A 13,695-nucleotide genomic window follows, 5' to 3' on the forward strand; every position below is an offset into this window, starting at 1 on the left:
GTTACATAAGAGAATTCCTTTGATTCACGCTTGTGTCACCAGGTGCTGAATGCGTATATATTGGTGTAAAGGTCTTTTTGTCTCGCTCGAAACTCCACGGTGTCCACACAACAGTCAACACTGCAGAGACACATCCATCAGCCCTGTGGTGTTGTATTGAGAGTCCTCAGCGCTATCATTACAACAGCCTTGTATAACACGGATTATTAACTGTTAAAACCTTTCCGCTGAAACGGTTAGGTTATAAAATTAATGTGAATTTAGTGACGGCACGAAGTAACAACTTTCTTTTATTGGGCAACGAAGCGTAAATCACTTCTACTGAACATGTCAATACAAGAATGTTAAGACTGCCAGCTCTCTGCTATCAGCTATTCACATATCTTTTCACAAAACAGGCACCTCTGAACTCCTCACGTAAAGTTATCAAATAAATGAGGTCAAACTGTCCGTAGAAAAGCTTAATAAATGAATAGCCTGATATTTATTTAGCGAACTGAATGGCACACTGGTAATTTATGAGCCACTGATAATGAATACAAACGCACGGCCAACGTAATTTTCTCGTTTAAGGGAAAATGTCATAATTCATTTAGGGATTTTCGTATCGTTTTCTAGAACCAGACCGTTTGAGAGTATTGAAAGACATGTACACCCAAACCTGATGGTTTGAGGAGAAACCAAAATGAGTTGTCAAATATTAACCACAAAGAAAATTATGTCTTGACTTTGTCTTTCGATTGAAATTTATACAATATGCGATCTTCAAGTTCATCGACAAGTTGACGGCCACAAAATGAGACGACCAAAGGAGACAAAAGTAACGAAAGATCATGTGAAGTGGAAATTTACATATGTCAAGCATTCTGAAAGCAAGAAATATATCAAAACGTTTCAATATCTTGAAAAGTGAATTTATTGTGAGCTAAGTTACACTGGTGTTTATTTGCGGTGTGTGTGTATGTGTGTTGTTTAGTATTCGGGATCAGTCGAAGCTTCTATTCCTGTACGTAAATGCATGAAACTGACGTCATTGACTTTACATTGCGCGTAAAAACTTTCGTCTGAAGGTGGAGGGAAGAAATCTCAACTTAACAATGGAATGCCATTGGCCGTGCGGCTGCTTCTTTCGACGACCCCTCATATACAGAATGTCAACATGTGACGGTAAACAAGTCTTATCAGCGTGTATCCGATCGCCATGAATAGAGCGTATTCATGTATTCAGCATGGCCAGGTACGGTGAACTTTGACACACTAAGAATGGCACGTATTAAGCCTCCAATTGTATGCATGCGGGCAATCTCTGCATGCTGTGCGACTAGCGTGTTTGTTACAGTGGTGGTAGTGCACTAAATATAATCATTTGGAAATTTGCGCTTTGAGTATGACTTTCCTCGTATTTTTTTCTCAGACCACTAGTTGATAGAGCTGTATCATCCATACCACAACCGCAAAAAACTGGAATTTAAAAATGTCTTGTTGTAAATAAGATTTTACCCTCCATTGTAAGCTCAGTTATACTTCAACAAATTATTCAGTTTTAGTCAGACTTGAACAACATTGCAAGGTGAATATTTGCGGGATGGTCGTTCACTGACGCTTTTGTCTAAACCTATATCCTATGCCCTGTACGTGTATACTGCGAAATAATGTCTCGAGTTTCAGCGAATGTTGATGAAATTTAGTATTGGAGTACATTGATATATCATTTGCAATTTTGACCTCACAGGTTTTAGAAATATCAACAGCTCATCTGTACACCTGAGCTACCGTCCGTTCGCTTCACGTACAAGCAGTTTATCACTTTTATTGCAAAGCAGAGCGATTGTCTTGATAAAAGTTCCACAAATTTCAAATGACTATAGCACAGTATACATAGTGGTCGTCACCATGTTTTAATTGGGACGACTGACGGTGGCTTTTCAAAATGAGATCACGAAAATGAATGGTTTTGTGGATAACAGTGTCCAAAGAATTCATAACTCAGTCGGTTGGATTGTTTTGCCAATTTCTCGAAGATGAAAGATTCTGTTTGTGTGATAATTATGTTGTATTTTAAGATTTATATTATAGTTGCCCGAATTTAGAACACGCAGAGGGTGTGTGTATTAAGAAACTGGATATAAGTGTTGGTGTGATACTGACACTGCATGTCACATGATTTCACAGAGAAAAAACATCACTCATCGCTGTAACTGATACTTGACCGTGGCAAAGGTGGTACAGAGAGGATAAAATAAAGTCTTGACAATATCAGGAAATTTATGATATCCTCAAGCAAAGGATCGTGATACAGAGCTCATGATTAAATTACTGGCCCAATTTAAAATTTCGGATATTTTGATCCAGTCGGCATAGATTCAAAATGACTTGGTTGGCATGCAAGCCCTACTGTACTCTAAGGGGTGTGCATGTATTAAAAATTCACCGACTTTATCAGCCAGGGTGGATAAACTTCTGAAAAATGAATTATCAATCAGTTGATGGATATACTAATGTGGCTATATTGAAATGGAAGTCACAGATCGAGAGCTTTATTTGAAAACTCAAACTCTTATATCGCGTGTAAAGATCCAAGATACCCACGGTTTGCCTCCATAAATGTCAGCTTAGGCATGCACGTACACGCTGACCTCTTTAGTTCGTCTATGGAGATGATTAATGGTTCATATTTTACGAGTTCGCAGACATTTTGGTCAGTTTGACTGCTTTATTTGAACAGGCTATGTTATCACACTTCCCTTGGAGTTCATCGAGTGCAGCCATTTTAGGATACGCTAAATTGATTGTAACAATGGAAAATGAGAACCAAGTTGTTAGTTTTTCTGTCAGACCGACAACAAAGAACTGGTGAAAAAACAACATTATTTTTTAGGGAGTGGCAACCACCCTACTCTAATCAGTCTCCATGACGTGCATCTTTGCAAAAATATTATAATGTTGTTCGAGTAAAACCCTAAACAATGTCATTTTGGATTGCATGCACCTTATAACATGACCGACAGACGTACGCACTGTGAGAAATAGGTCACACGTCTCTGTTACCATAGCTGACGAGGACCATTCTTTAATCATGAATGAAACACACTTTAGATTGGACGACTGGTTTAGATACAAGCACAATTGTGGACGATGTCAATTTAATGGAAACAAATTGAAATTGTTAATCTTGCTTGAAGCTCCATGATAACCAGCTTGAAAATTGTGCTAGAAATAGTAAATGTTGACTGGAAAACAAAATATGTCATTTGAATACTAATTCGCGCAGTTTCTGTAGACAATTTTTCACATGTTGAATGAACTTATGACCCCGAAACCTGTCCGCCGTTTTTTTTTTCTGCAAAGTAATCACCATTTGTTTACATAGCTGCGATACAAAACCGTGTTGACTTGTTTTCGTTCACAACCTTTATAACCATAATTCGGAATACACGTCTCCGTTAAACCCGTCTGCGTTTGTCAACGCAACCTTCTATTTTAGGACACACGGTGCTTATAGTCACCACAACACCTTACAACCAGCAGTTACTTTGCCAAAAGACGTACCATCAGGTGAGAATTTTTTTGTAATTTTTGCGAGGACAAGACTTCATACTTACATTTTATTGTTCATAAGTGGTGTATAAGCCGGTAATTATGCCAGCTCGTTTATTTTACTAACTAAGCAATGAATTCAAACCATTGTTTTACAATCATATGGTGAGTAGAGAGGCAGTCAAACACCGTGAACTTAAAAAAGTGTTCGATAGGCTTGAATCATGGAAGTCAATATCAACACTTTGTAAATTCAACATCAATATACAATGGTGGACATCTCTCGGTTGAACGGTTTTTCAAGTACCATTTGACGTCAGCTAATATGTCAAAGCCTCTAGATAATAATTGCAGTTAAGTGGCAGATGGCAGTAGTAGATTAATGTACCACACTGGCGCGAATGTGAACAACATGGCAGAGCGTGGTATATATAAAATTGGTTGTGATACTGAGACTATAAATCACAGAAAAAGGGTTTGCTAGAATATTTGTACTTTTGGTGATTCATTATCCATGGCGGTGTAAAAGAATTTCACAACTTCGTATAGGTTGCATGTAGAAATGCGCAGACACAATTTTATGGGAGATAAGTTAATTTAACGATATGCCCTTGTGATGACCTTTCTGTTTTACTGCTGGCAACTTCTCCTAGATAAATGAACGGCATTGTGAAACAGGAATACTATTTTCAGAGTGATAAACTAAATGAGGAATGATTAAAATTATCATATTTGCTGAAGAGACACTTCAAAGTGTTACACGCTGCATAATATTATTTTGAAAATAACACTGCAATGAAAAACTCGAGAATTTTCACGAAAATATCGGTCTGATGAAATATATATATATATATATATATATATATATATATATATATATATATATATATATATATATAAATACAATATTTTATTATCTGCGTGTATACAACATAGAGGCTAATTTGAAAAATGTACATGCCAAGTCTCATACAAGATCGCCAACTAATTTTTTTAACTCAAGTATGTGAAATAATCTTTACAGTCAATGCTCATTAGCAAAATCAATTGAACTGTATACATGGATTTCAACATTCTCGGCGTTTTGAGAAAAGCCTTTTGTCCCACGTGGTTTTGACAGTCCATATATGATAATAGCGTTAAAGTAGGCCTATCAATATTATTTCAAATCAGATAAGCTTACATCAGGTACATTAAACAAAGAATGAACATGGTCTTATTTTTGTAAACATCTAAAATGTTAATTTTTCAGTATAGTTAACAAATGGACGGGTGTTTCTTTTTTGACGATCAAATATCAATAAATTTAAGCTTATGTGTTTTCGTTGCCTAGGTGTTCACAATGACTCTAATTTTTATCCTTGATTTTAAAAAAGAATGCCTTAAATGTTTTTTGTTTTAGTTTGATAAAAAAGCCAAGACGTTTCACTTTCTAAGCGCCTTCAACCCAGAAACCGAAACTAGACAACACCCAGAAGCCTGGTATAGACTGGGATTAATTACATTTCAACACTTTCCACTGACTGTTACAATATTTCAACCGCAATGGATGGTTTAATGATATTTGGATAAATTTTAGTGGAGGCACGAACTACCTGGCCTGAATTTAAAATTCCGGTTATTTTGATCCAGTCGGCATAGATTCCAAATGACATAGTTGGCATGCAAGGCCCTACTGTGCTCTAAGGGGCGTGCATGCATGAAAAGTACACCGACTTTATCAGCCAGTATGGATAAACTTCATTAAAATAAATTATCAATCAGTTGATGGATATACGAATGTGGCTATATTGAAATTGTGAAGGCAAGGGTATTTTAGGGAAGTCGCAGATCTAGAGCTTTATTGGAAAACTCAAACTCTTATATCGCGTGTAAAGATCCAATTTACCCTCGGTTTGCCTCCATTAATGTCAGCTTAGGAAAGCACGTACACGCTGACCTCTTTAGTTCGTCGACTAATATGATTGATGGTTCGTATTTTACGAGTTCGCAGACATTTTGTCAGTTTGACTGCTTTATTTGAACAGGCAATGCTATCACACTTCCCTTGGAGTTCGACGAGTTCAGCCATTTTTGGATACGCTAAATTGATTGAAACGATGAAAATTGAGAACCAAGTTGTTATTTTTCGGTCAGACCGACAACAACACATTTTTTGTTATTCGCCAACCTGGCAGCTCTTAACTGTTAGGGAGTGGCAACCACCCTACTCTAATCAATCTCCATAACGTGCCTCTTTGCAAAAATATCATAATGTTGTTCGAGTAAAACCCTAAACAATGTCATTTTGGATTGCATGCACCTTATAACATGACCGACAGACGTACGCACTGTGAGAAATAGGTCGCACGTCTCTGTTACCATAGCTGACAAGTACCATTCTTTAATCATTAATGAAATACACTGTAGTTAGGACGACTGGTTTAGATAAAAGCACAATTATGGATGGTGTCATTTTGGCGGAAAAAATAAAAATTCTTAATCTTGCTTGAAGCTGCATGAAAAGCAGCTTGAAAATTGTGCTATAAATAGTAAATGTTGACTGGAAAACAAAATATGTCAATTGAATACTAATTCGTGCAGTATATTCCGACAACTTTTCACATATTCAGTGACCTTATGACCCCGAAACTTGTCCAGCGTTTATTTTTCAGCTAAGTAATCACCATTTGTTTACATAGCTGTGATACACTACTCCCTATTGACGTGTTTCGTTCACAAGCTTTACCCATTATTCGGAATACACGTCTCCGTTAAATCCGTCTAAGTTTGGCAACGCAACGTTTTATTCAGTACACACGGTGCTGTAGTCACAACACCTTACACCCAGCAGTTAATTTGCCAAAGACATACCATCAGGTCAGGATTATTTAAATAATGTTTCCCAGGGCAAGACTTCATACTTACATTATATAGATCATAAGTGATATATAAGCCGGTTATTATACCAGCTCCGTTATTTTACTAACTGAGCAATGAATTCAAACCGTTCTTTTACAGTCTTATTGTGAGTACAGGGGCAAACAAACGCTGTGAACTTAAAAAAATAGGCTTTAATCATGGAAGTCAATATCAACACTTTGTAAATTCAACATCAATATACAATGGTGGACATATCTCGGTGGAACGGTTTTCCAAGTACCATTTGACGTCAGCTAATATGAAGAAGCCTTTGGATAATAATTGCAGTTAGGTGGCAGATGGCAGTGGTAGATTTATGTTGCGCATTGCTGCAAATGTGAACAACATCGCAGAGCGTGGTTTATATATTTGCCGTGATACTGAAACTATAAATCACAGAAACAGGGCTTGCTAGTGTATTTATAGTTTTGGTGATTCATTATCCATGGCGGTGGAAAAGAATTTCACAACTTCGTATAGGTTGCATGTCATGTAGAAATGCACAGACACAATTTTTGGGACATAAGTTAATTTAACGATAAGCCCTCGTGATTACCTTTCTGCTTTTACTGCGCTGGCAACTTCTCATAGATAAATGAACGTCATTGTGATATTATACCAGCTCCGTTATTTTACTAACTGAGCAATGAATTCAAACCGTTCTTTTAAAATCAGGAATACTATTTCAGACGGATAAACACAATGGGAAATGATTACAATCGTATTTGTCGAAGAGACACTTCAAAGTGTTACACGCTACATTATATTATTTTCAAAATAACACTGCAAATGTTGTAAAAAGCTGAATATGTTGACGAAAATATCGATCTGTTGAAAGGAAATACATAGACATCTTTTTATAATCTGCTTGTATATAACATATAGGCTGACTTGCAAAATGTACATGCCAAGTATAATAAGATCACCAAATAAGTGCTGTAGCTCAAGTATTTGAAATATTTCTGTACAGTACGTGCTCATTAGTAATATCAATGAACTGTATAAATGATGCTTCAATATCCTTAGCTTTTAAAGGAAGACTATTTGTCCGACTCGGTTTTACATTCAATAATTGTAGCAAGTCAGATATCTTATTTACAATAGGCAAAAAATTAACAAAATGTCATCTTTTCAGTACGGCTAACACATGAAATATCAATAAATTGAAGCTTATATGTGCTTCTGCTGTACCTAAATAAGCACAGCGACTATGATTTTTATCCTTGATTGTGAAAGAGAATGCTCAAAAAGTTCTTTGGTTAAAGTTCGATCAACAGGCTAAGACTTTCCACTTTCTCGGCGCATTCTTTCTTAAACCGAAAGTAGACAAGACCAAGAAGCCTGGTATAGACTGGGATTATTTACTGGTAAAATATTTCCACTGAAATTGATGTTTTTAAAGATATTTCGATAAATTCAGTGAAGGCGCAAACTATACTTTATGAGTATGTGAAGAGTAATTAATTTCCGCTGAACATGGCAAGACCAGAATTTCAAGATTGCTATCGCTGTATCAGCTGATCCAGAGATCCTTCTGAAACCTCACCAATGTACCCCTTATGTCAAGTCATCACTGGGGTGAAATGTCACTAAAAGGCTACTACGCAGGTTGATCTTTATTGGGTGAATTGAAAGGCACATAACTCGTTCAGGGGCCGTCGACAATAAATGCAGACGTAAGACTTGCGCAATTCCCTTGTGTAGAACGTAAGAGCTCATTTTGGGGGGTGTAGTTTGGCTTTTGGGTTTCGGTTTGCGTGGCAATATACTTACTTAAGCCAGGGAGTGACAAAAATGAGTTATAGCATATATTTATTACAAATAGAATTAGTACATGAACGTATTATTTGATTTACGTTGATACCATCTACAATCTTTGAGTTCAACTAGAAGTGAAAGCCCACAAAATACGAAGACAAATTGAATAGAACTACCAAGTGTACATAAACGTGAGGTGAGAACTGACACGATTTTGCTCTGTTGAGCTGTCAAGCCTGAAAGATATTAAATGATTCTATCATTTTTGAAAAAGCAAATTTATCATGAGGTGGATTGGATTAATGTTTGTTTACGGTATTTTTGTGTTTTTGGACTTGTTCATGATCAAAGATGTATAGGATTATCTGTGCTCGTAAAAAGAGACATCGCTGCCGCCATTGATATTTAGATTGCGCATATGTACTTCGTTCGGGGGGGGGGGAGGGAGGGAATCACCTGAACGATGGGATTATATTGGTTGTGTTGTAGTTTTCATTGTCGACGATCCCTTATTACAGGAAATGTCAACCTATAGCCATTTAAAAGATCTTATCAGCATGTATTCGATCCCCTTGAATAGAGCGTATTGAGGTGTTCGGCATTGCTAGGTACGGTCAACTATGCAACACTGAGAATGGCCCGTCAACAGAACATCCAATTCCTGTCAGCACTCTCTGCATGCTCTGCAATGTGCGTGGTTGGTAGAGTGGTTACAATGTTCTCAATGACCTAAGGCTACTACTGTCATAAATTAACAAACCATACCACAACAACCGCATAGTTGGATTTTTATTGGTTTTATGATTTTACACGGCGATGTAGTTATATTTTGATACAGGTGCAAGGTGGACATTTGTGGAACGCTTTAAGTGACATTATCGTCGAAATCCTTACTCCGATGTTCTGTACAGTATGTTGTGATATAATGACTCGACTTCCAAGCACTGTGTAAATAGCAAATATTACACGGAACTTATTCGGATAAAGAACTGTGGCTTTCCCATGTTATATCTTAACATTCATGTTTTCATAGGAATTCGAATGTCAAAGATCGTCACTAAGTCGGTTGAATTCTTCGCCAACGCCTTGAAAGGACAAACTCTCTCTTTTTAGCGATAATTTCCTACAGTAGGATGTTCGTTAGAACACGCCGAAGAGTCTCTAGAAATACGGCACAGGTGTTGATGTGATACACTGCACCTCTGATGATTAGAAGAAAAGTTCAGTCATCGCTTAACTGATACATGATTATGACAAAAGCACTTTTGATGCTGAAAGGGTGGGTGAAAATGGTTATAATGTTTTCTTAACATATTTCAAAACAAAGTAGCCCTGTTATCCTTCATCTAAGATTTGTAAGCACAGCCCAAACATAAAAAACAAATTAATTTTTTTATGATCAAGCCGGCATAGGTTACAGATGACCGAGTTAGCACGTGGGATCCTGTACTCCTAGGGGCGTGCATGAGTCAACATTACTCTAACTTTATCAGTCAGACTGTACAAGGTTTGATTAAACTGCTGAGTAAACCATGCATCAGCTGATTTGACAGATGATGTGACTAGCATATGATAATGTGACAGTATTGAAATTTCAAATGTAAACTTACTGGAGGGAATTACGGATCTAATACGATTGCAGTCAAAAGCTTTTGAATTGCGTCTAAAGTATGTCCTTAATTTGCCGCCAATACTGCACACTCTTAGGCATACATGAACCCGCTGACCTTTCTAATAATTCAATGTAGTTGATTGATGGTTCATATTCTACATATTCCCCGACTTCACTTTACTTTGAATGATAACCGCCCGACAGTAATAGTATTTATGACTTGCCTGTTTGTAAATGGATAAAAACCAAAACAATGTCACTTTGAATAGCTTGTACCTGGAGCCGCAATGAGAAATCCAATAAGTGGCAGGTACCAATGTATTTCGTTATTAATTACCTTAAATGACCTATGGGCGGGACAACTGCTTGAAATACAAGCAAAAAGGTGAATGGAGTATTAAGTTGGTAATATTACTTGCCCGAATAACTTGGTGACCGATTCAATCAACTCCTTGTGTCATGAACTTCTGTCTAATCTAGTGTGTTACACATTACATTGATTTCACTCATTTGTGAATCGCTTGTGTAAACTTTCGAGTGCATAGTGTAATGAAATTCAATAAAGACATGCTTGCCCATAAAAATAAGTCATGCATACGGTATATGAAAATGAAAAACGACAATTATTACACAGTGCTGTGAAATAATAGTTATATGCACACACTGTCAAAACTCCTTTCCTCAATTTAAGGATGAAAATCATACAGGCAAACTTGTATAATAACACATACCTGCATTACATAGGTGATTGGTCCTCATGAGGTCGCAAATATTTAAATTTGCAAAGTCCAGGCACGAATGCAGGCTGAACTGCATGCGACTTCTACCCGCGTCAACAAGTATGCCTATAAACGGCTGATTCATCGGTATTTGTTTATAACGATCACGTTGCAACGGCAGATTTCTATAATTAGCATGACTATGGTTATCTCGGAAGACTGCAGACTTTCCTTGCGAAAAACGCATGTGCATAACATTTTGATTCAGCAGCCCATTCCATAAATTCTTTACATTTGGCGGGGCGGTAACTTATATTTGCTATAACAACTCATGCCACTTAAGCATGGTACGACGTAGGTGTAGAGGATTCAAGGAGGCCGGTCCTTTCAACATTGAAAAGTTGCTATGGTAGGGAAGAAATCCAATTTGACCAGGAGAAAGTACTTTAGGAAACTTTGTATTTGATTCCTGATCCTTAGTATCGATTTGTAAGTTCTTGACGGGCTCTATATTTGCTATGATCCCTATGATCTCCTGGGATTGAGTTTCCCAGTACTTGTCTCGTTACTTCATGTCTCTGCCCGGATTCGCACAGTCGATCTGTGCCCCAGGAATTTGCTTTCCCTGGCTCGTATCATAACACCTTTGATCCCCTGGGCTCCAGCTTGCCTGTGTATTTCATTTTATGCTTCCACCTTGGCTCTCACAGTCATCTTGAGTCCCTCTCCACAGGCTCGAATCATATCGCATATGGACCCCTGGACCGACATTCTATTTTCATCATATCATATTTCCATCTGGGCTCGCACAGTTTACCCCCTCCCCCCCCCCCCCCCGGATTGTCATGCTTATCACATTTTGTCTTCTCATGCCCTGGTCCCCCGACTAAACACTCCCAACCTGCATCTTTCTTCTATCATTCCTCGCATTGGAAAAATACCTTTCAACATCAGAACCTGTCACCCTGCTTATCGCCACACATTCCCTCTCTCCGGGGTACATTCGGTTATTCTTTCATCGCTTTGGTATTGGATTCCATCCTGTCCCCCATTCTTCAGATTCTTCGGGAATTCTGCCAGTTCCCACACTTTCGGCATCGCAGGGTGGATTATAGCCTATGGTGAGTTGCTTGGCTTTGGTCATCAACTGCCCTCTTTCACTCCACTTACTTGACTGAAGGGGCCCCTCCGAATATCATGGTAGTCAATATTTTTATTCACACATAATTTGAATAGCTCTTTAGAAAAGTTGTGGTGCGTTCCCAAAACCCAAGGTGACATTCAACTTTATCAATTGTGCATTTTCTTGAACATGGCGATTTATATTTTCCTTTTCTTGAAAACATTTTTGGCCCAAGTAGGATACTTGGAGTCAGTCGCAAGGTAGTGCCACATAGTAGTTAGCTTATCCATTTTAGAAGGCCAAAATATCTGTATCGTTAGAATATCCATCCATCCATCCATACAATACATGCAATACATACATACACACACACACATACATACATACACACATACATACATACATACATACATACATACATACATACACACATACACATACATACATACATACATACATACACACACACACACACACACACACACACACACATACATACATACATACATACATACATACATACATACATACCTACCTACTACCTACCTACCTACCTACCTACCTACCTACCTACATACATACATACATACATACATACATACATACATACATACATACATACATACATACAAACATACATACATACATACATACATACATACATACATACATACATACATACATACATACATACACACACACACACTACATACATACATACATACATACATACATACATACCTAAACACATACATACATACATACATACATACATACAACATACATACCACACACACACACACACACACACACACACACACACACACATACATACATACATACATACATACATACATACATACATACATACATACATACATACATACATACATACATACACACACACACACACACACACACACATACACACACAACACACACACACCACACACACATACATACATACATACATACATACATACATACATACATACATACATACATACATACATACATACATATACATACATACACACACATACATAAATACATACATACATACATACATACATACATACATACATACATACATACATACATACATACCTACATACATACATACATACATACATACATACATACACACACACACACACACACACCTACACACACACACACACACACACACACACACACACACACACATACATACATACATACATACATACATACATACATACATACATACATACATACATACATACATACATACATACATACATACATACATACATACATACATACATACGTGTATGCATGCATGCAGGTGTGTACAGACGACTATACATTTAATACATATTGTTGTACACAAACAATTTAGAAAAGGTAGATGAATGCCTTCAAATTCTTACTCGTTCCAAAAGGTTTTCATGCAACATATATAGCGTAGAACTTAAGAAGGGTGTGGTTTGTTAAGCTAAACCACCTTTTTTTACTTGCTTTAATATAGGTCACAGTTGATGACCAAAGTAAGACATATTGCTCAATTTCAATTGTTCTCGAGGTGATATCGTTTCTAGAATGTCCTCTAAAGACAAAGCGTCTCAAAGTACAAGGTAAGTACATCTGCAAGTACACCTATAATGTTGAAAATGTTGAAACAATATGCCAAAGTTTTACTAATCTGTATCACTGGTCCATATGTTCGCTATGTTTCGTCAGCCTCTGTTGCTTTGCATGTTAAGACTTTAATTGCGAATGGTAAATAACAGATGTCTGCTGAAGAATAGGGAATAATTTATTTGTGAGATTGTAGCCTTCCCCAAATTAAGTTTTTGCTATGCTTAGGAAGACACTATGTAAAAACTAAATGCCGCAGGTATCTTGAAATCATGAACACAACTTCACAAAGAGAAGCTTTAATCTCCCAAATACATGAAACTTTTGAGTCGCTCCCTTTCGACCTGTTCTTCAGTGCAATCAAACAACATTTCGTATGAAACTAACCAACATTACCACCCTACAAATCACATAAATCACATTTT

General features: G+C 37.2%; 1 protein-coding gene across 1 annotated transcript in view; it reads left to right on the top strand.

Moving 5' to 3' along the window:
- Nucleotides 1-3,420: 3,420 nt before the first annotated feature.
- LOC139127064 (uncharacterized) overlaps nucleotides 3,421-13,695 on the top strand; it is a 39,639-nt gene continuing 29,364 nt past the window's right edge. The window contains exons 1-2 of the mRNA XM_070692989.1: nucleotides 3,421-3,555; nucleotides 13,161-13,266. Of these exons, the coding sequence (XP_070549090.1) occupies nucleotides 13,232-13,266 (35 nt within the window). The 5' untranslated portion in view covers nucleotides 3,421-3,555; nucleotides 13,161-13,231. The remainder of the gene's footprint in view (nucleotides 3,556-13,160; nucleotides 13,267-13,695) is intronic.

Source organism: Ptychodera flava, unplaced genomic scaffold (assembly GCF_041260155.1).
Source record: "Ptychodera flava strain L36383 unplaced genomic scaffold, AS_Pfla_20210202 Scaffold_28__1_contigs__length_4768798_pilon, whole genome shotgun sequence".
NCBI classification, from domain to species: domain Eukaryota; kingdom Metazoa; phylum Hemichordata; class Enteropneusta; family Ptychoderidae; genus Ptychodera; species Ptychodera flava.